Genomic DNA, 23,760 nt, shown 5'->3' with positions numbered 1-23,760 from the left:
TTCTGTATCATATCAACAGTAGTCTAAAAATATTTCAAGAAGTAAAAAAAAAAAGACCATATTGAAGTTTCTATTAATTGTCGTGGGTTTTTTTTTTTTTTTGGCATTTACTTTATAATCCATTCACAGATTATCTGTGAAACTTTAATCTTAGAAGTCTTCAAGCTGTGGGAGTTTTTTCCCGTTGTGATGTCAGAACTGATCAGATCTGATTGTTACAAAGATCCCACTAAGGAGTTTAGCACTAATTGTTAGAAGATGTCCGTGCTTAAAAAAATTAGGCCAGTGATTGTAACCATGCTGTTAATTTCATGTATTGTTCAGAACATGTTTCAGTTGTGGCAATCAGGTGTACTTTCATGATTAAAAATGCATTGAGAATCTATAGTTTTTCTCGGTGTTGCAGAATCTTCTGAGCTGTAAGTGAAACCATTAAGAGCGGGAAGGGTTAATTGTATGGGAAGCCTCGTATTCAAATACTTCTCGTATACAAAATATATGTCATGCCAGAAAATATTCTATTGTCAATCCAAATAGAACACAAACTAAAATGAGATAATTGGGAAGGTGCCCATAAAGTCAGCCTGAATATATTATCACAAGTATATGTGAGATAATATTTGTTTTAAAAAGATTCTATGGCACTGTAAACTCAGTCTCATTAGAGACTGCATTTAAAAGGCTTATAAAGTTACTCATTAATGTTATCTTGTTGTATCTCCACAGCTTTTTCATTAAAGAAAATTCAGCAGAAAGCATTTTCTCCTGATAGCAGGAACCAATTTGCAATAAATGTTCTGGAAACCACTAGGGAAGCCATTACTGAGGTCTAATAAAAACAGACAAGCGTAACTTGTTCTATATTTTTGTTTCAATCACATACAGATGAGACCCCGCTCTCCACACCAACCGCAAGAGACAGCCTTGACAAACTTTCTCTAACTGGGCATGGGCAACCACTACCTCCAGGTTTTCCATCTCCTTTTCTATTCCCTGATGGATTGTCCTCCATAGAGACCCTTCTGACTAACATCCAGGTAGGCCTTTCTGTAGATCAGCTTAAAAGGATGGAGAGGAGCCAGTTGCAGATTTGTCTAAATTAATACAACCATTCTAGCTTAATCAGTTCATAAGATTATTTGGGTCAACTAAATTACTGAAACTTTCTAGTAATTTAGGTTTTAAAGGAACCACAGCAAACAAATTAATTTAGAAGCTGTCACATACAGTACATAAAAACGCAGATTGTATATTAAACCACAGCAGAGAATTCGATGAAAATTACATTGGTGTGTTTAACAACATTTGTCTTAAATGCTTTTTATTACAGGCTAATGAAATATATCTTACTGTTTAACTTTATCTCATTTACTAAGCAGAGAAACATTTCTTTAATAAATAGTTATTTTAAATTCTTGGAGTGCCAAGGTGGAAATGATATTTAAAGCTATTTGAAATGTGTCTCCCATAAAAGCATTCACAAAAACCACTTCTTTTATAAATAAGCTCATTTCACTTAAAGTACTGTCTTCAAGGAATAGACTTCAAAGGGTATTACCAAATTTTCTGCAGATTTCCTATTCGGTAGTCATGATGTCTATTGTGTGTACAGTACAGCCTGACTCAAACATTATTTAAGGTATACGCTAGCATGTAGCTTGGAGCCAAGATGTTAGTGTTTCATATTAGAATGAAGAATTGTTTTGTCCACAAATTCAGTGATCATGTGTGCCCCAGATGAAACTTTTGCAACAATATGGTTGCATGTTGCATGCAGAAGAAAAATGATAGTGCAGGAAATAATGCAGCCATATTGTACTCATTCCAGACAAGCCTCATCTGTGCAGCTGCTAACTTCTAATGTATTTGTCACAATATTTTTCCCTGCTCATTCCTGCAAATACATAAAATCAATTGTATTCTATTCAGCAAAGGCTATGACAGAGTAGGGCCAAATCTTGCTCACTTTACTTTCTCAAGCAATGTCATTAACGTTTATGGCACTTCAGACTTGTTTTATGAAAAGTACATGATTCATTCATTGGTGATGTTTTGAGATGTAATAATGAAAAAAAAAATACTGCTATTTAAGAATTAAGTATTGCTATATCTGCCTGGTCTGAAAGAGCATATTTGTGATTGCTTTTTGTGGTTCTGAGACTTAGGATCTTAAATGTCTAAATCATAAACCAAGGTAATTCTGTAACAGTCAGCCTTCTTCTAACAGATCTGCTGCAATCTGTAAAGAATGTTTTTTTCCTAAAGGAAGAAATACAGTTAGCAAAGTATGTAATGTTTTAGCTGTGCATGCATGTACAGGAAAGTTCTTAGTAATTTTTTTGACAAATGTGTGCACTCAATGTCTCTAGACAGCAACCTAATGAGCAAAGCATTCAGCATCAACAGGTTAGGTAATCTTGTGATTGAATATGAAAGTGCTGCGCTACTTCAGGATAAATGACCAGGATTAATTTGCCAAGAATGCATTCAGTTTTGTTTTACAGCAAATGTGAATGTGAAATTCAGTCATTGCTTTTTTTTTCCTTTTTTTTAAAAAAAAGAACCACTAATCTTATCTGGGGTGAAAAGCTAAAATTAAAGGCAACGTCGTAAAGAAACCAGAGACTTGTTTATGCCTTCTGTCATTGTACTTCTGTACTTACTGCTCCTTACCTTGAGATTCCACATCACAACAAATCATCTATCAGGGTAAACAGGTGGGACGTAAGTCCTTTTGGATTTTTTCAGTATGTCCCCGTGTTGCATTATGTTTCCACAGATCTCTGGGAATCCTTTCATACACCATCAAGGCATTCTTTCCCCCCCATAGATTTAATCTCTATCAGGACAACATCAGAAAACCACTTCATTAAAAAAAAAAAACAAAAAACAAAAAAACCCCCACTAGTTTGATTTTCCCACCTATGTAGAAAAAGTTAAGTATTCTCTTTAAAAAAGTAGAGTCTATTGTAATAACCTATGCACAAGAGTGACATTTTCTCTAATCAATGCCATTTAGAATGGTTTCCATATTTAGCAATTATTGCAATGAGAGGGGGCTACCCCAGGTCCACAAATGGGTTAGATACTGTGATACTGACACTTTCAGAACTGAGTTTTAGGTATTTGACTACAAGTTTGAACTCGTTAATGGGATTTGTGGAAAGAGGAAATACTGTACTATGGTCCCAGCTTGCAATATCATCTGTGACTTTGCAAAGATATGCGTTAGCACTACCTGAAACCCATGATGCGTTTAGTACATGAGTCAGAAGGACTCTTGTTGCTAGGTAGATTGCTCTTTGCTCTCCTTTGGTCCAGATGAATTTTCACTCCCTTTCAGTACAGAGGTGTGGATTCAAAGGGGAGGTAGAGCAGTAAGATTCCTCACTGTTCTCTGGTTGCAGCTATGGTAGCCGTGGACCAGATCTAACCTTCTAGAAAAGATCATCTGGCCTACAGTCCATTCCCTGCCTCCAGTACTAAGGTGGTCTTGAAACAGAAAACAGCAGAAATCTAGCCAAAGGCTAGTAGAGTGGTTTTGGTAAACACTGTTCTTTTTTCTTCAGGGTCGTGCATGATGAAAATACGGATGTGTCCTTTCACAGGAAGGGTATATGTTTGCTTGTGAAATGCAAGTGTACATCTTTGTTAGGTCATGGGACTGGGGTGCATACATGACCTGCCACATGTGGTGGTGGAGATTGCCTATATTTTAGGGATATGATGGTCATATGAATACATAGGCAAGCAGCCTCTGGCTACATCAGTGTGTGTGGACGTGATGGTAGATATCTGTGCTGTGATCCCCTTGTGTATGTTCAGTTGTGTGAGGTGCAGGATCTGGAGGATCTGCATAATACAGACCTTGGTTGCCTCCGGAAGAGGTTGTAGACCCTGTCCTGGTTTAAAATAGAACAGGATTAGGGTACTGTATGGGCACTAGGAGATCTAATTTTGATGTTTGCCAGGGTAAGGAGGATACTAAACCTTGCAGGGGGACAGTGCTTTTGGGTATGTGAGCAAAAATTTCTAAACACTTTTGATATTTGAAAACAAAATGTGCTAAAAGTCTTGCAGGTGCTGAAGAGCTTAGGTGATTGAACTTGGTGCCTAACTCTGCTTATGTCCATTTTAGAAGTCTGAGTCATCCTATAAATTGGCCACTAAACACAAGTGAGTCTGTGACTTCCATCCATACTAAAGTTAAATGGATAGCCCCTAATCACTACTTCATAATTTTAGGCAAATGTTAGACAAGCCTATTTGCTATCGCTGTCACCAGGGGCTGCTAGTTAGGTTTATTTCCTTTTGTATATCATATATATGTTTTTCTTACTTCTCCATAAATACTTATTGAAACAAAAATATAACATTTAATTATTTGTACATTTAAAGAGGAGATAATAACAATATACAGTATCTAGAACAACCAATGTTTATTTCTTGCTGGGGACTGCTGAAATGCAAATAATAAAATGTAACAAAATATAATTAAACAAATACATACATAAAATAAAGAAATGAGACTGGGGACATATTTTCTTACTCAGATGTATATCTGCACATCTAAAGGAAGAGAAAAAAAATTTCCCCAGAGACCTTAAATTAAGTGATATGTCCGTTCCTTCCCAATGCGTGTTTGTTGATTTCTTCCAGATTAAATGCTGGAAGTCTATATGCAGCTGCAGGGAGAATGAAGGGTGATGGAAGGTGAGTCACAGCAAAATGCTGTGTGAGTGCTAGTGAGAAGGCTAAAGATGTTTCCGTACCACTCGCATAAGTTCACCTTTTTGAGTCATGGCCCGATTATGCCAAAGTATGTTTCAGCCACAGCCTTTCATGATACCGCAGTATTCTTGGCTAATAGTCACATTCTTTTAAGCTTTTAGAGCCCAAATCTTTACTGTCCCCGAGCTGAATTTCCATTAATATCTAAGGGATTAATTAGTTGCACCCTGATATATATATGTATATTTTTCTATCAAGACTGTGTTGTATTGACACAGTCTTGTTGCTAAGTATTTTTAAAGAGATATGTAGAATAAGTTGCAAGTATCCCATTGATATTAATAAAAGAAATGCATGATTACAAACTAAAGTCCCCTATGAAAACAAAGCAAACTACTGGCTTTATTGCTATGAGTCTCCTGCACTGTTACCATCTACAACTAAATACACCAGAGAAAAATATTGCAAACCCTGGATAAAGTAAAGATGTTATTTTATTTATCTTCTGCTAAAATTCAAGAGAATGATTTTATTTTTCACAGAAAGTATTAATGGAAAAATGTCATTTATACTTGTGCAATATGCCTTTACCTGTGATGGAGATATTCAGTCTGAGATATTACAAAAATGTCTTTCTGAAGTCATGTGTAGTGATAGTCAAGCTGTGTTATCTTACCTTGCTTATGTTACTAAGTCAGTAGTCAGTTACAAATAGCAAATATTCAAAAATTAACCTGTGAAGTTAACTAAAAATGTATATATTGATTTTTTTTTGCAAGCCTTTCACTAGGCAATTTTAAAGATGAGAGCATACAAATTACATATAATCTCCTGACTAAAAGAGAAGCAATGTTTTTGAAAGTGTCTTCACCATGAATAGCTTATATTGCAAAAGGAAGCCCCTGAGCTATAAATCTCTGGGAGCTGGGAGATTTGACTAGGAAAGCTTCACTGTGTGCATGCCTTGTTCTTCCAGTTTTCCTTTTTCACTCCTGTGGGCAATTGTTGGAAACAGGGTATGATCTTCTAGATAGACCACTGGACTAGGTAGTAAGGTCATTTTGATGTCACATATAGCTGTGTAGCTAACTAAATTATGTTAGGTGGAACATACTGTAGATGTAGCTAGAAAGAGAGGGAGCTTCTATATACCTTCCCCTCCACCCCTTTCAAAATAGGCAACACATTATTTGCATTTTTTTTAAATAATGATGGGTAATACTGACTTTAAGGCTGAGTTGAGGTTTGATGTATGTTTAATTTCTGTAGGATCAATAGACTGCCCTAACATGATCGTGGTTTCTGATACATCGAAGAATGGGAAGAAACATCAACCATATATCAACTTAACTTTTTATTTTGGACATTTCTGAAGAATTTAGGAGTTGAAAATATTAAAACAAGTGCTTTAAAGTAAACAAACCAAATCAGAATGATCTATAAATCTCCAGGGGGAAAATGTCCATTTTTGACATTACGTTGAAATAAAAAAAATTATTAACAGTGACACAGAGGGGAACAATGACATGCCATGTTTAAAGCCTGGCTCCAGATAGAGCCATACTGTATTAAAAACAAATCTGGAACCTGAGCATGTTCAGTACAATTATCATTATCCAGCCTCCATAACATCTGACCTTCCCTAAAGGGAAATATTTTCTTTTTGTTAATGTCCTGTGTTGCACTGCATTTCCCATTGTCATTGGCAGCATATTGATTTAATATCAGGTTAGAGGATTAGACATAGCAAATACAAGTTGGACATACTGTATTTTGTATAATCTTTTACAGCTTATCCACTGGGAGAATTAATAGAATTTCATGCAACTCTGAAATTGCTATTCCTGTTCCAAGGGGCACTGATGATTTTTAGACGCTGTACTTTTTAGTTGTTTTTCTCACCCCCTTCTGCACTGAATACAGGGAGATATTGAATGTTTCCAGTATTTTTGCATTAGAGCTGTCATTGGCAGCAACAGCACTTTTGCATATGCATCAGTTTGGCTCTAGAGCAGTTTTTTTTTCACATTGGACGCCTACTGATGTGCGCTGATTTAACTTCTAAAAATGAAACTTAATTTTGTGTAGCTTATAAGTAGTCCCTAGTGGGTCTTGGCTCCAAAAAGCTAATATTTTTCAGACATAATCAGCAGCAATAGGTAATGTATTACCATTAGCTATGTTAGCAGCAAGTATAAAAAAAGGAAAGGTTGGGGGAGGAAGTGTGGTGTAGAAATTCAATAGAAAATGTAATACGCTTTTAGCAGCTTCGTACTTTGCAGCAATTCTTAATATAAAATTACACACATCAGTGTTACACTTTAGCATTATTTTCCATGTTTATTCATAATGATTGTTTCATACTTAAAGAACACCAAAATATTGTGTTTTGTCAGCCAAGGACAATAATAGTTTAATAGTAATTTATTTTAAACTGCTACTGATAATACAACCAATCAACACATTAAGTGGTGCCAACATTGGCATCTTGCTAAATAATCTCTAGGCTTTGCACTGAGAGTACATCTTTCAAAGATAAGTCAACAAGAGCAATCAGAGCAGAAAATTAGAATTTGGTATCTTAGAATTAAAATACAGCTAAACTAAAGTTTTAATTGGGGTGATCTAAAAGGGCACTTGATGTAATGATCTCTTTCATTTGTTACTAATTGTTTGTTCCTGATGAAGAAGAAACATGTACATGAATGTAGTTGAATTGACTAAAGATGGCAGTTGCTTTAGCAGCCCGATTTTATTGTTAAACAAGATGGATGATAAGAATTTGGGAGGAGGGTGTTTGCAGCTTTAAACTGACTTGACAATACACGTTTCATCAACAAATACTTTTCATGTAATTTCACTTGATCTGGTTGATTAGTGATTTGGATGAATCACATGTTCCAGTAAGTGATGAATTGGATGACATTAAAATATTCCAGAGTTTAAGCGTAAACCAGAAGCAGGTGTTGATAAACAACTCCTACTTCAACTTCTTACTATTTCACATGCATCCCATACAGAAAACATAGTTCATGATGGTTGTAAATGTAGGAGAATATGGCAGGGGAAGGGAACAGAAGTCAGGTGGGTATTAACTTTTTAAAAAATAGATTGGAAAGGCTTTACAGATATTTCAAATTGTATTTTACTTTGCATATGTCTGTAGAGCTTTATATTTAGCTTTATGTGGTTTTCTTTAGCATCATCCAGGTTTAACATTCCATACAAAATACCTTTGTGGTTTAGCTATTTTAGAATAGCATTTTGTTCTTTTGAAGAAAACTGCTAAAACTTTAAACATATTTGTAAGCATTGTTGTGTTAGCCATTGTTAGATATTTTCAAATGTGGTTCTATACTTAGGTAATGTATATCATTTTGGTGACCATCTGGCAGTCGGAAGGTGCAAGGTTCTTTCAGCTCCTGTGGACTTCAATAGATTGACGTGTAATAGAGTTGCAAAGTATTAAGCTCTGAATGAGACAACACTTGAGGCAACAATTTAGTTAAGAATGAGGATGAGGAGTACTGAAAATAACAGGCTCTGAAAACAGACTTAAAAGAGGAGTTTGAAGGACACAAATTTCAAAGCAGGCATTGACATTGGAAGGACTAGTGGGATAAATGCGCAGACCAACACTCATGAAAAATACTTTTTCCATTTCTCAGAATCACAGAATCAACTAAGGTTGGAAAAGACCTATAAGATCATCAAGTCCAACCATTAACCCAACATTACCATGCCCACTAAACCATGTCCCGCACTGCCACGTCTACATGTTTTTTGAACACCTTCCGTGATGGTGACTCCACCACCTCCCTGGGCAGCCTGTTCCAATGCTTCACCACTCTCCCCATAAAGAAATTTTCCCTAATATATGGTCTAAACCTCCCCTGATGCAACTTGAGGCCATTCCCTCTTGTCCTGTCACTAGTCACTTGGGAGAAGAGACCAACACCCACCTCACCACAACCACCTTTCAGGTAATTGTAGACAGCAAGTATCTCAAGTATCATCATACTGGCTTCTTTTTCCATTCCTTTTTGGAGATATTTCAAACAATTTTAGTGAAAAATCATGCAACCCAGAATCCAATTTAGGAAGTGTGCCTGAGGGGTGAGGAAGCTTACTTGGGAGTTGGGGGACATGATTTCATATTTGTAGTGTGGCTGTTCTGAAACCAGGTCTTGAGTGTAAACCTTTTATCTGTTAGCCGAATGCTTCCCTAGCAGAGCTATTGGGGAGTACACTTCAGGCTCTCTTGTTGGCATTGTTTTGCTTTATATCAGTAATTAAATCTCTGTTGGGTCAAATTATCTCTACAGTTAAGTTGTCAGGAGACTTGCCTAGGATACAGAAGAGTTAGGTTCATATCCATGGAGGTTCATATATGCATATCCATGCTTAATTATCTACTCTATTATGATAGCTTCAAGAGGAGAGATTCAGGTGTAGACCTAAGAGCCTGATGGCCAGGCTTCTAGAAAATGGAAAAGGAAATCTTTCCTCTTTCCATGTTCATTTATTTAAATTCCATTTCTTCTCCTCTTTTTCATACCCTATCTCAGTGTCATAACTATCTAGTTATTAGCTGTGCTTGGATCTTCCAGTTTCCTTGCAAAAAAGAAATTGTGATGCTGAAATTCTCAAGAGAAGTTTAGAATATTATTTTCTGATACAATAACAACAAAAAAAAGTAGTTTATTTCAACCATCCCAGGTCAAGAAACTGAGAGATGATTGCATTTTGTTCTCTGCTGTGTCATAACAATTGTATAAGGTCAGGGAACGGACTTTTTAAAACAGAGGTATCTCCCTGCTTTGTGACTGTCCTCTGCTTAACATCCCAATAGCCCTATCTTCCTTGGAAACTATGAAATTTGAAAATATTCAAAAATAATAATAATTAACAACAGTAAGGAGGAAAATGGCAAGCCTTTAAAAAAGCCTTTCTCTCTTTGGTGATTTCCATTGTCTTGAGTTGTGCTAGAGACTGAATTTGCCCTTCTGTGGATGATGTGATTGTGAGACTGCCAATTCTTTTTCAGTGGGACAGCTTTTTGGTTTGGTCACAGGCAAGTGCCTGATGTAGGCTTGTCTCCTTTATCTTTTACAAAGAATAAACCTATCCTTGTAACTTTTACAGTTATATGCACAGTCAAAGGTTGGACTTGATGATCTTACAGGTCTTTTCCAACCTTAGTGATTCTGTGATTCTGTGAAAGGTGAGTTTGCGTTTTCTGGGAAAACTTGACTCCGGGCTTTTTACAGATTTTTGCTTACCTGTTAAAATTAATTCCAATAAAAATTTGCTGTTGATAACTGGGAGTCTTTGACCCAGTAACAGGATTATTTCATTTGTAAAATCTGACATGACTAATCAAGGAAGAATAACACAAGTTATTTATTGTGTCAGCTGTTCTAACGTTCTTCAAACATCCAACTTTATCTTTGAACAGGGTCTACTAAAGGTTGCTATAGACAATGCCAGAGCTCAAGAGAAACAGGTCCAACTGGAAAAGACAGAGCTGAAGATGGAGCTCTTCAGGGAACGAGAACTGAGGGAAACACTTGAAAAACAGTTGGCTGTGGAGCAGAAGAACAGAGGTATCTTAATTAAACAGACATGAACACCTTGTAATTTATTTCCTTAGGAAACGTAATTTTTTATCAAACATCTGTGTTTGATCAAAACTTTTCCCCCTTACCTCATGTTATGTCCGGGCTGACTGCAATGCAGGAAGTTTTACAACCTGCTTGATTCTGCGTAGGATCTTCATGATATTTAAAACAAGGACCTTCCCTTTTCTCAACATTTTTCTGGAATATTACTTATTAAATCAATAATACACAACACAATTATAAATACCATAGGTGCTGTTATGGACTTTGGCAGGTTGCAATCATTATGAAAAAGGATAGCTACTCAATACAAAGACAGTTTGTATCAAATTTAAGAATCTGCAAGGTTTTAGGAACTCTTGCCTCTGTTCTTATATGCTAGGGTCATCTATTGCATATTTAGGCAAACAGTATGTAATAAATATAAAGATAATAGTAATATATAAGCCCTTTATAATGCATAGTAGATCAAACACGTGTTTGTAGAAGGAACAGTTAAGGTTCTTCTTGATAAGGCAGTAGCATTAGTAGCATTTCAAACATTAACATCAGCCCACTGTAAAACATACATGTTCAAGATTTTTATGTAATTTCATTGATAATAAAGGTAAGGCAGTTTACAGTGATTTGCATTAACTGTTTGCGTTATGAGCATGCTCCCATCTTTCTTTATGGGTCCATTTTTCTGTATATGTATATCTTGCCCTTTAATAGTGTCTAATTACATTGCAAGGGACAGTTAACCTCTGGGGCTCACTTGCTGTTTAATGCAGACCATGACAAGTCAGATATATATTTTTGCAGGGCTAGAGTTACAACTCTCTTCCTGTCCAATTTAATTTTCTGGGAACCAGCTAAGTAGGGAATACCAATAACACTTGGATTCACAACCAGTATCATTACACCTTTAACTAACATGCTAGCAGTTAAGTACACAATGTAATCCTGTTTCATGCCTTGACCCATTAAAGGGTAGGACTGTCACGTCATTAATTTCCCTTTTTTAACTTTTGAGAATACGTTTTTAAAGACAATTATCACAGCTGTGCAATGAATCATCCCTTTGTCCACAACTGGCCTATTTTGCTCAGTACAATTGCACTACCCACACTTCTAAAGTAGTTTTGTAAAAGAGCTTGGTTATTCTTCACATCCTTCTACCTCTGTGTCTCACAACTGCTCAAACAAATATTCTTTTTTAGAGTTAGGCAATCTCATGCACAATAGAAAAGGCTGGGGGGGGACTGTCGTGGTTTAAGCCCAGCTGGCAACCAAGCACCACACAGCCGCTCACTCACTCCCCCCCAGGTGGGATGGGGGAGAGAATTGGAAGAGTAAAAGTGAGAAAACTCATCAGTTGAGATAAAGACAGTTTAATAGGTAAAGCAAAAGCCGCGCACACAAGCAAAGCAAAACAAGGAATTCATTCACCACTTCCCATGGGCAGGCAGGTGTTCAGCCATCTCCAGGAAAGCAGGGCTCCATCACGCGTAACGGTTACTTGGGAAGACAAACGCCATTACTCCAAATGTCCCCCCCTTCCTTCTTCTTCCCCCAGCTTTATATGCTGAGCATGACGTCATATGGTATGGAATATCCCTTTGGTCAGTTGGGGTCAGCTGTCCCGGCTGTGTCCCCTCCCAACTTCCCGTGCACCCCCAGCCTACTCGCTGGTGGTGAGAAGCAGAAAAGGCCTTGACTCTGTGTAAGCACTGCTCAGCAGTAACTAAAACATCCCTGCTTTATCAACACTGTTTCCAGCACAAATCCAAAACACAGCCCCATACTAGCTGCTATGAAGAAAGTTACCTCTACCCCAGCCAAAACCAGCACATTCTCCACCCCTTATTCCATACCATTTACGTCATGCTCAGGTCTCACACTATTCAATACATTCTCATTAACCATCACCCCCCTTCCCATCCTTTGATAGAATACACATATACCATTCCCTTTGTCTGTGGACCACCCCTATAAAATGTCCATAAATATCCCCAAATGTCCACAAAATGTCCATTGAGTTCATTTGGTCCATCACTTTGGGCTCCATCTGTTATGGTGGTCACTCAGGACAGGTGTTGTATTGCATGGAGTTTTTGGGCACCACAGCCAGCTCAGGTGGGGTCACTGCTGCACTTGCACTGCTTCTTGTAAAGCTTGTCCTCCAGTGATTCAGGTGGTTCCTGCTACAGTAATTCCTGTAACATACAACTCAAACTATGGGTTACAACAATTTAAAGGTATTTCCATTACAATCTCTACCCCAGTCCCTTTAGACCAGACCACAGGGTTTAGCACTGCAATGAACTCCTCCCCTTGCTCCTAGCCTGGCTAGCAACAAGGGGTTCTTGCTATAATAATTCCCATAACATGCAACTCAAATCCTGGGTTACAACAATTTAAAGGTGTTTCCATTACAACCTCCACCCCTGGTCCCTTTGGACCAGACCATAGGGTTTAATATTGCAATGAACTCCTCCCCTTGCCCCTGCTCTGGCTTGGACTTATCCACAGACTGCAGTTCCTTAGGATTGTACCTGCTCCAAGTGGAGCCTTATCTGTGTGCCACAGTCTCTTCAGGGGTATACCTGCTGCGGCAGAGTGTTATCCACAGCCACAGTCGCTTCGAGGTGCACCTGTTCCAGCGTGGCCTTATCCATGGGTCACAATGCCTTCAGAGATATACCTGCTCCAGCGTGGCCTTACCCACAGCCACAGTCCCTTCAAAAGTAAACCTGCTCCAACATGGCCTTTCCCATGGCTGCAGTCTCTCCAGGGGTGTACCTGCTCTCTTGTGGGCTTGTCCATGGCCTCACACTTTGAGGTGCTCCAGCATGACCTCATGCACAGCCGCTGATGCTTCCAGGTGTACCTGCTGCAGCATGGATGTATCCACAGCCACAGATGCTTCGAGGTGTACCTTCTCCTGCATGGGCTTACCCTTGGACCACAATCCCTTCAGAGTTACACCTGCTGTGGCACAGACATAACCACGGCCACAGACGCTTCGAGATGTACCTGCTCTGATGTGGGTTTATCCAAGGCCACAGACGCTTTGGGGTGTCCTGCTCCCACATGGACTCATCCACAGGTCCCTTTGACTCGAGTTCACACTGGAGTTCCAGCCTGTCCAGTACAGCAGCACAGAAACAGCAGCGATGCCCTGGCCATCTGCCAGCCCAGGCGCATGGCCATTGCTGTTATCAAAATGTTCCCAGGCATAGCAGAGTAAGATGATAAGCAGTATGGCAGTACAGCAAGCAGCGAAAGCAAAAAGCAGCCACTAACGAGCACTAGACTCTAATAGACAGTAAGGCAAGCAAACCCCATGGCAAGCACAGGAGCCTGCCGATTAATAGCTAAACAGCAATAACAGCTATAAATTTGATCTAGCACATTCCAATCAAACCTGTCGTTATCTTGAACCCTTCGAGCCCCACGTTGGGCGCCAAAAAGGACTGTCGTGGTTTAAGCCCAGCTGGCAACCAAGCACCACACAGCCGCTCACTCACTCCCCCCCAGGTGGGATGGGGGAGAGAATTGGAAGAGTAAAAGTGAGAAAACTCATCAGTTGAGATAAAGACAGTTTAATAGGTAAAGCAAAAGCCGCGCACACAAGCAAAGCAAAACAAGGAATTCATTCACCACTTCCCATGGGCAGGCAGGTGTTCAGCCATCTCCAGGAAAGCAGGGCTCCATCACGCGTAACGGTTACTTGGGAAGACAAACGCCATTACTCCAAATGTCCCCCCCTTCCTTCTTCTTCCCCCAGCTTTATATGCTGAGCATGACGTCATATGGTATGGAATATCCCTTTGGTCAGTTGGGGTCAGCTGTCCCGGCTGTGTCCCCTCCCAACTTCCCGTGCACCCCCAGCCTACTCGCTGGTGGTGAGAAGCAGAAAAGGCCTTGACTCTGTGTAAGCACTGCTCAGCAGTAACTAAAACATCCCTGCTTTATCAACACTGTTTCCAGCACAAATCCAAAACACAGCCCCATACTAGCTGCTATGAAGAAAGTTACCTCTACCCCAGCCAAAACCAGCACAGGACCCATCTGGCCTTACTTGAGTTTTGCCATCTAAAAGTTAAGCACCTCATTTAAGTTAATACAAATTCCCTTTCTGGTCAATAAAGAGATTCATATATCCTGTTCTCAGACAGGTAGGTGGGGTCAATTACACTGTGAAGACTTCTTTTTCTTCCGTTCAACTCCAGGGGGAATATAGTTGACTAGGCTGGACTAGACACATATGTTTTGAGCAGTTAAAATTAGGCAAAATAAATTTCACTCAAAGTTGTATGTCAGGAAAGAGCATGGGATAGTCCCTTATTTTGTTCAGGGTACTGAAATAATTGACAATGTTATTTTCAGCATGATGCATTACCTGCTTTTTTGTATGTATCCCTCTAATGATGATATCACACTGGTAAAAGAGTCAGACCAAAGAGGAATGGATTTGAACACTTAATGGTGGTATGTAGCAAAGCAAATATAATGAGGATGACCATCTCTGCTAGTGGATACTTCTGTACAAAGGAAAGAAATGTAATGGATTATTCTTTAAAATGAACAGATCCAAGTAGGAGAGAAAAAATAAGGCCAGACTGTAATTATTTTGAGAATTTATTCTTCAATTAAAGGTAGAAAAATACATAGGAGGCTTTACCTACTATTAGTTTTCCAGATAGCAAGTGTCATGTCTTTTAAAGAAAGTTTCACATGTCTTAATGGAAGCATGAGCAAGATGGGAGAAGTGTACCATATCCCTGTTAAGAGATACCACATGAAAAAACTGAAATACACTTAAAAGCTACGGCATAGAAACACAAGTCACTGTGTCACATACAGATCAAAACCCATTACGTGAACGGGATCTTTAGCATTAGGCAACATCTATCTTTTACTCGTCATGTTAACACAAGTCAAATATCTTTTACTTTAGTGGCTACATCTGAATATTTTTGCCATTTTTTGGAACATTAAATTCGCTACTGCTACTGTATGTTCTACAGAGCTGCTTATTTACTGCACTGTTTCCTTCCTTCTTTGTAAATATTCCAATTAGTGATTCCTAAGGCTGTAGGATGTGTCTCATCAATTGGTGAAAGTAGGATAATATCTCTTCTGTGAGCAGCTACACAGTAAGGGCTTGCTAATTCTGGCTCTGGCTGCTGTAGTCACATCTACAATGTGTCAGCCATGATGACATTTTAATTCAGAAAGCAACATATGTTTCCTTCTCATTTATTGCAATCACTTTCAAAGTACTTATAATGAAAACATTAAAACTGTGCAATGATTCAAAATGTATTTAGTTTAGCCTTTGTATAGATACTAGATGTTCTTCGATAGTATAAGCTAATTAGCCTGTAAAGTAGTTGGTACTATACAAAATGAGAAAGAACGAAAATTCCAAAGTCTTGGATGTAAATTATGTAGCTATTCTGACTACGGAGTGTATGCTTATATTCATTTTGTGTCTGAACAGTTCTGTATAGCAACACTAAATATCCAAGATCACACAAAAAGTGGTTATTCTTAGCATACAAATTAAATAGTGAAAACAATGATGGTTCCCTTTAAAAGTTTCATTATTTGCGTTTTGTGAAAGATACCACCATCACAGACTACTGGAAACGGGGAGTATGAACTGGTGGAAGTATATTTTTACCTTTTCCACCATTCGTCCCTTGGCATGTACCCGAGGTTGCTTTGAAGTGAGATACAGGGCTAGATAGATTTTGGCAGTCAAACCTAGTATCACCTAGTATCTGCTTTTGGTGAGGATAACTCTTTTAGCGCGTGTAAAAGAATTCTGTAGTGAGCAGTTTAGTAGATAATTTTTTAGTTATTGTCAAAAAACCAGACTCTCCAGGAAAGGGTTATCCAGGAAGATCTTGTGAGAAATAAGCTTCTTACATGCATGTCCCTGAAAACCCTAAATGTGCTGTGTAAGAAGGGTTGGGGTGTGGTGAGGGAGATAATGATATGCTCTACGACTTTACGTGATTTCTTTAGAGGCTCACTTTGGCTTTTATCGAGTAGAAAAATTGGCTTACATTATCCTTTTCCATCAGGAACGTAACCTGTGATACGTTCCTTCAGTTAGGGATCAACCCAGCCTGTCTTTTGTGGTTGTAAATCACTGGTAACATAGAAAAGAAAATTGTGATGAAGTTTCATCCTGATCTTGCAATCCTTTTCCTTGTAAAACTTGAACTGAAAAGATCCAAGGAAGACATTTTGCTAAATTAGGGCCTTCTAATGCTTAATTTTAAAATATTCCTTCCTTTCCTAATATTTTCCCTCACATTTGACAAAGCAATATTTCCTTGGCTGGGGGATCCAGCACCTTAAAGGATTTGCTATGAGTTCTTCAAGATTAGTCGGCTGATGGGACAGGAGCTGACAGAGAGCAAGAGAGCGAAAAGGGAAAGACAAAGGGAAATGTGGATAAGACATAAACATGGAGAAGAGACCGGGCACCAAGAGGTTGGATGGCTTGCAGGAAGCAGCGGCTTGGAGGGGAGTTAGAAAGCTCAGGGCCTTTCCCTAAGGAATGAGGACCACAGCAGGGTGGGGGCTGAGCTCCTCCTGCAGCCTGGGCACCCAAGCAGCCCGATCTCCCTCTTGTGGGAGAGAAGCTGCAGGCTGGCAGGCGCGAGCTTCATCACTACGTGTATACTGCCTGTGTGCTAAGGGCAGTAACAAAATGGTGGACTTAATGCCGAATAAACACCTCACCTCCCGAGAGAGAGGCATATCTACCTCACATGATGCAAAAGGTACATTTCAGTGCCAGTTCCAAGGTTTTCTGATTGGGACGTTCAGAGATTCTCATCTGTTTATATAAAAAACCATATACTAGCTGAATATCACCGACGGTTTTCAATACCGTGGCATAGAAGAGTAGCTCGTAGAATATCCCACTGTGATTCCAGCAAATTTCAAGTAATTTAAATTGGTATTGCAATAATTAGTCAATTTATATGAACTGTTGCAGTTGTAGCATTTCTCGGGACTCTTAATAGGTAATCACGTAGCTGAGTTTCAGATCCAAATGTGAGTACACTGATTTCTTTTTGTCTTAGCAATAATTCAGAAGAGGCTAAAGAAGGAAAAGAAGGCAAAGAGGAAATTGCAGGAAGCACTTGAGTTTGAGACTAAACGACGGGAGCAAGCAGAACAGACACTGAAACAGGCAGCTTCAACAGATAGTCTCAGGGTCCTAAACGGTAAGAAACCAATTTTTGCTTCTGTGTCATTAACTTTCAATTTAAGTGCCAAAAGAAGCTTGTTATATTGAAAATTTATAACATGATGGGAGGGGAAAAAAAGAAAATCTCCTTTCTTTCCTTCATTCAAGTGACGCCTCTCTCTTTTGTTTTGTTACTTTATATAGTATGTGCAAATAAACTCACTGGAGAGAATGTCCAAACTAGGACAATTTTATATTATTAGCTTGAGAAGTCAATTTTTTTTCCTTCTTCTTCCCCCCGCCCCCCCCCCCCCCCCCCCCCCAGCTTTATGGTTGAAAAATCTATTGCTCATTAATCTTCCTAGTCTAACAAAAAATTGTCCTGGCCTCCAGTCATTGTTCAACATTAAAAAAACTGACAAAGGTTGATTGTATTGTAATTCAGCATTGGAGTAACAGGTTGTAAAAAGGACTATAAGAATCAAATGAAATATGTGTCAGTCTTACCTTTCTATGTTTCTAGACTCTCTGACCCCAGAGATAGAAGCTGACCGCAGTGGGGGCAGAACAGATGCTGAAAGGACAATACAAGGTAGGAATTTGCAAAAGGCTATAAATCTAGATCTTGCTATATGAGTTTTTCCTCAGCTTTAGACTGCTATTCAAGCATGTAGCCTACCATCTGGGCCACATCAAAACAAGTTCAAACAAGGTCAAGTTCATCTTGCTTGTTTATAAGAGAGAATACATTCTGTGCTGATAGATTTTCTTTAAATTAATAGGTCATTTCTGTTTATACAGAGCAATTAAAGAAGAATAATTAATTTGAAGCAGTATTGGGTTGAATCTCAGACACACTGAATGCCGTTTTTGTGAATATGTATAGTTAGATTTGAGACAACAATGTTTTTAAAGGTATATTCAAAACATTTTGAGCCTTTTAACTATACAAATGGCTAAACCTAATAGGTAACATTCAAGGCATGATGAGAATTTCATAGCTAATATTCAGTGGCAGTTACTGAAAGGTATGTTTCAATAAGCTACTCTGAGCATTAACGATAAATAATCTGTTTATTCCCTTCTTGGATTTTTCATTTACCATATCCCAGTATTTACATTTTAATAAAACAAATCTGCTGAGTAAATTTATACATGAAATACTAAAGAGACCCATATTACTTCCCCTGTGAATCTAAATGTGTATATATATTGCAAACACCAAGATATTAGCAAAGAGCAAATTTTTAAGATAGTATTTATGTTATAATGTCTTCTCTAGTCAACACGCTAAATCTACCTACATGAATACTAAACAGTAAAAATAGCATTTGTTTTCAGTTGTAAATGAAGGTGCATTTTTCAGAGACAAGCCTAAAATGATTAGCTCTGGTAATCACTCTCAATGGCTTTTATTTTGCATTTTAAAGTCAGTCATCTTAACAGTATCGTTTGACATCTTCTGTGTGTTATTTAATCACTTTTTCTAACTCCTAAAGAGTTGTTACTGGCATGCCACAAGGAGGCTGTAACAAGAGAATAAAAAGTCAACAAGCTTTTAATGTATTGAGCATATAAACAAATACAAAAGAGGCAATAAGTTCTAATGTGGGACAAGCACATGTATATAAACAAAACCATCTAGATTTAAAGCAAGTTATGTCTGCAAAGTCAGCAACTCAGAAGTTGGAGTATGCCAGATTAAACGTTGCCTGGGAAGCGGGTAGATGTTATGAGGTTTGTTATTCCAAAATCCTTACTTTCCTTCCCATAAAATGTATGTCTTATTCAAAGCACCATTTGACGTGACGTAATTCATTTAGTAAGAATCCAGTCATTATGTCATTTTGTTATAATCCAGTCATTTTGTTATTTTGTTCGGTGCAACAACAGACTTATAATTTCTTGGGAGGCCATTCTGTTACACTAGTCACTGCAGTATCTGAGCTCTTTGCAAACATTAATTACTTTATCTTCAGAGCATTCCCGCAAGGAAGTGAAGTTTGGAGTATTCCCATTTGAAGCTGGAAAATAGAGTCACAGAAAGATTAAGGTGTCAAATTGCTTAACTTTTGAGTAGCTAGGACCTATTTTTTCAGGATACTTTGCATTTTTGGCAAATGTATTCAGTGTATTTAAAATCATTGTCCTGTTGAATTCAATTTCATTTATGGGCTGAGATACAAAGCTGGATATTTAGAAAATGAGCAACACATAATTACTGAGTACTTTGGAAGTATGTATTCTAAAGGACTTATCCCAAACTACGTAGGAACATCACTTCAGCTTTTTAACCGTGACTATCCATTCTTTTCCAGCTATCCTCTGCCTACTTATGCTCATTTCATATATTTTTCCATTTCTGCAACAAATGAAATCGAGGACTTACAAGCAACATTCTCAGTAATGATGACCTTTCCTTGATTCATCTGTCCAAGGTGGTGCAAGGAAAAAAACCCAACCCACAGATGATTATTGAATTAAAGACTGGACCAAAATATATTCTGATCGTGATATTGGATCACATTGCAAAGGCAACCTTAATTCTGACATTTCCTGTCTCTGCTTTGCAGTCTTAACATATAATTAAAATAGGCTTTTTTTAAGGAAAAGGAAAAAAAGAAGCAAGAAGTAGAGTTGCAACTTCTTATCGTTTAATATATTCAGCTTAACTGTCATATAACAGTTCAGAACTTTCAGATCTACCACAACATGTAACCTTACAACAGAAATGTAACTGTAGGAGCTTATTGTCATTGTGGATCAGCTATTATAGGCTGATAGGTTTCAGAAATAGTTAATGGCAGACGAGTAAAACTAAGTGTCAGAACTCTTTATGTTCACTTGCAATATTGGAAGGAGGATTCCCTTTCACCATAAACTCCCTTTTCTCTCTGTCCCCCTTAGCACGTATCCCTGTTACTCCTGTACCTTTGTGTCCCAGTTCCTCCTAGTTTCTTCCTCCTCACTCCAATTCCAGCTTTCGTCAATGGCTAATCTCACTCTTTCCTGGCTCTACATTACATTGTGTTTCTTTTCTCCTAGCTTCACATTCTTCCAGCGTTCTCTTCTGAACTCAGTTTCATGCCACCCTGATTATTTCCTTAATTACAAGCTCTTTGTCTTCTCAGTGACCCCCAGCCCCCTGTCTCTGTCTGACTCTTCCTGTTGCCTTCTCCACTTGTCCAGCCATTTTAGGAGTCCATGCGGCATTGACATTCCGCATTACCAGCCTTTCCTGTTTGGTACCACATTTCCGTCTGTATTCTCTACCTCCCCATCAAGCTCACATTCCTTATTGCTTTCAGTGCACATTCTGTTTCTTCTTCTGCATCTGTCTGGATGTCAGGGAGAGAAGAACTGAGAGAAAAGCAAAGACAATTTCTCTGTTCTTATCTCAATATTTAGCACGGCAATTGTTTGCAGGAATGAGGAGAGAGAGTTGCAGGGAAAGAACTGCTTCATTCCTGCAGCACCAGGATAAAGCACTCTCAGTACAGATGGACTCCTTGGAGAATTTAGCTGCAAAACTCTACAAAAGCTTTCCAGTGGGTGAAGCTGGGATTTTTCCAACACTTTTTTGAATTTTCATTGGGGCAGCAAAGACCATGTCCTTCCAATTTTGAAAAAATTCAATTATGTCCTTTCATCTGTAAATGATATTTTGTATACTCTAGTATGCACTATAGAAGAATTATTATACAGAATATACAATATATTCCATAATAAAGGATATAATACTATCATGTTTCAGATTCTGGGAAAAAGTATTTACTAGGGAAATACTTACGCCTTTCTTATTCCTCTTAAAAATATATCTGTATCTCAGTATCAAAGCATGTCTGGGGTAATAGTCTCTTTATTCACAATTATTAATTTTTTTTCCAGCTTACTGTATTAAGCATGCTATGCAGTTCTATAACTAAGCAAGCAAAAATAGGAAAGCTGCAGCGTTCTGTGGGGAAGTGAAATAATTGAAATACCAAGTGTAATTTCAGCATGTAAGAAAATATTATGCAAGGAAATCATAATTAAAAATAAAGATTTTATCTACTATTTATTATAAATAAAAGGATACTTGTCAACTTGAAGTTGTATTTAATGTTGATATTTTTAGCTATCACTTTGGTGAGTAAGGAATAGGACTAATTTAAGTGTAAAAGAATTTCATTTGTCAATAGGGGGTTATGTTCTGTTCTACTTTTCATCATGTAGCACTCATTTAGATTCACTTCTAATTCATGTGAAGTCTTTTGTAAAATGGGAAAGACAATAAAAAGAAATTTGAATGTGAGACTATAAAAAGAAGCAATACAGGATATTTTAGGGTTGGGTTTGGGTTTTTTTAATACAGTTTGCTGGAATATCCATAACATGCTAACAAATAATCATAACAAATAACCCAATTATGGGTTTCATATTTTTTAACAGATACAAACAGATACTAAGCTATTAGGAACTGGTGTAGACACTGATTTTAAATGTTTTCTTTCTTGCTTCTGTTTAAAATAATAATAAAGCAGATTATCCTCTTCTCCATACATATTGTAGGTTCACTAGATGCCTATGCCTAGCTCCCAATCCGGTTTCCCAAGACCCCCTCATCCCACACAAAAAGGTACCATACAAAGATAATGTTTGACTTATATATAACTGTTTTGTTACCAGACCTCTTACTAAGCACTAGAACAATGACATTTACTGCCACTCTTACTTTCTTATTTCCATTGACTTTTTCTTCCCCATCTGGTTACTTACCATGTATTTGTCTGCCTACATTATTAATTGTTCTTTTCCTCTATAAATCCCACATTCCCAATTTTCTGTCTCCCAGTAGTTTCCCTCCCAAGTCCTGTACATTCATCTTCATTCTGTTTAAATACCACTCCCTTTATGCATTATCTAAACCCCTCTAAAAATGTTCTACTTTTGCACTGTCTTTCCTGTTGACCATTCCTTTCATATGGTGTCCCTTCATGTCTTCCTTTTCCCAAATCACTCCCAAATTATTCCATGCTTTTCTCCCAAAGATTTCCTGATAAGAACAGGAAGCTTAACCAAATTTTCTCTCTCTCAGGCTGCTATTTTGTCTGTCTTCTCCATTTCTTTCCTATTTTCTAGCAATTGCCTCAGCCTGTACCTTTTCTACTTTCTTCCAATTAATTTCCAACTTCTACATGCCATCAGTCCAGCTGCTTCTGAAACCAGCTCCATCGCTTTCTGCTAACAGTCTTCTCACCCTGTTCAGTTCCCATGAATTCTCAGGCCTATCTTTTTTTTTTTCCCAAATGTCTGTTTGTGTTCCAAGAGACCCTTTGCACTTTGCCTGTCCTCAAAGTTTTCCTATCCTACCCCACTCTTTCAGTCAATTTTTCCTTAACTACACGGTCTCCTCTAGCGCAAATTTTGTTCCTTTTGTCCATCAGTCAAAATTTCATACCTCAATTAATTATTCTGCTGCAAATACTTTTCTTCCCTTCTAGCACATTATCAGCCTTTCTCCAATTGAGTCTGTTATCTTACTCTCCCTGTCCCTTAGCAAAACGACCTTACGCTTTCTAACTCCTTTCGCACCCACTGTTTCTTCTTGCCTTTTCTAGTTCTCCACCTCTTCTGTAGGCTCATATTAACAGCGCAGTTAAGTATAATGCTAAGTGGCTTCAGACTGCTTTCCTGATGTAAGAAAAAGAGCCACTCAGCTACTATGCACATAAAAGCTTCCAGGGCCATCTGTCTTTTTCTGTCCCAGAAAGGACAAGGCAGGAAATGGAGGTGTTGAGGAGATCCAGGAACAGAGAAAGAAAGCAACTGCAACTTAGCACACGGACTTCATAGTCCTGTATGAAGTTACTTGTAAGGCCTTTGAAGGCTCCTGAGGAAGAGTGAGAAAGAAATTATGTTTTAACTTTGCCCATACCAAGAACCTAGTGTGTGCATTTTGCTGCCTAAGTACTAGGGGAAGGCTGCCCTGCAGCTGCCCTCCACATGAATAAAAATTGCTTAGATACAGCTTCAGTCACGTGCCTGAAAACCTAACCTAAATTGTTTTCTCCGTTGGTTTGAAACCTGTTTAATCTGTTTTTCAACAAGCAAAATCAGTGTAATGATCTCAGCAAATGATAGTCCTTGATTCTTTTTTGCTATATTTGTGTTTGAAAGATATCTATCTGAAGGACTTCCACAATGAAAAGGAACTTTTGGTGGTTC

General features: G+C 38.2%; 1 protein-coding gene across 2 annotated transcripts in view; it reads left to right on the top strand.

Annotated features, from left to right (window-relative positions):
* The window catches only part of DACH1 (dachshund family transcription factor 1), a 337,708-nt gene extending 315,543 nt beyond the window's left edge, over positions 1-22,165 (top strand). For both annotated transcript variants that reach the window (XM_059817543.1, XM_059817535.1), the window contains 5 exons: positions 886-1,037; positions 10,190-10,337; positions 17,447-17,590; positions 18,077-18,145; positions 22,105-22,165. In XM_059817543.1, coding sequence (XP_059673526.1) covers positions 886-1,037; positions 10,190-10,337; positions 17,447-17,590; positions 18,077-18,145; positions 22,105-22,127 — 536 coding nt within the window. In that variant the 3' untranslated portion in view covers positions 22,128-22,165. The remainder of the gene's footprint in view (positions 1-885; positions 1,038-10,189; positions 10,338-17,446; positions 17,591-18,076; positions 18,146-22,104) is intronic.
* Positions 22,166-23,760: the final 1,595 nt, after the last annotated feature.

This window comes from Gavia stellata, chromosome 1 (assembly GCF_030936135.1).
Source record: "Gavia stellata isolate bGavSte3 chromosome 1, bGavSte3.hap2, whole genome shotgun sequence".
Taxonomy (NCBI): domain Eukaryota; kingdom Metazoa; phylum Chordata; class Aves; order Gaviiformes; family Gaviidae; genus Gavia; species Gavia stellata.
This window is presented reverse-complemented; position numbering and strand designations above follow the sequence as displayed.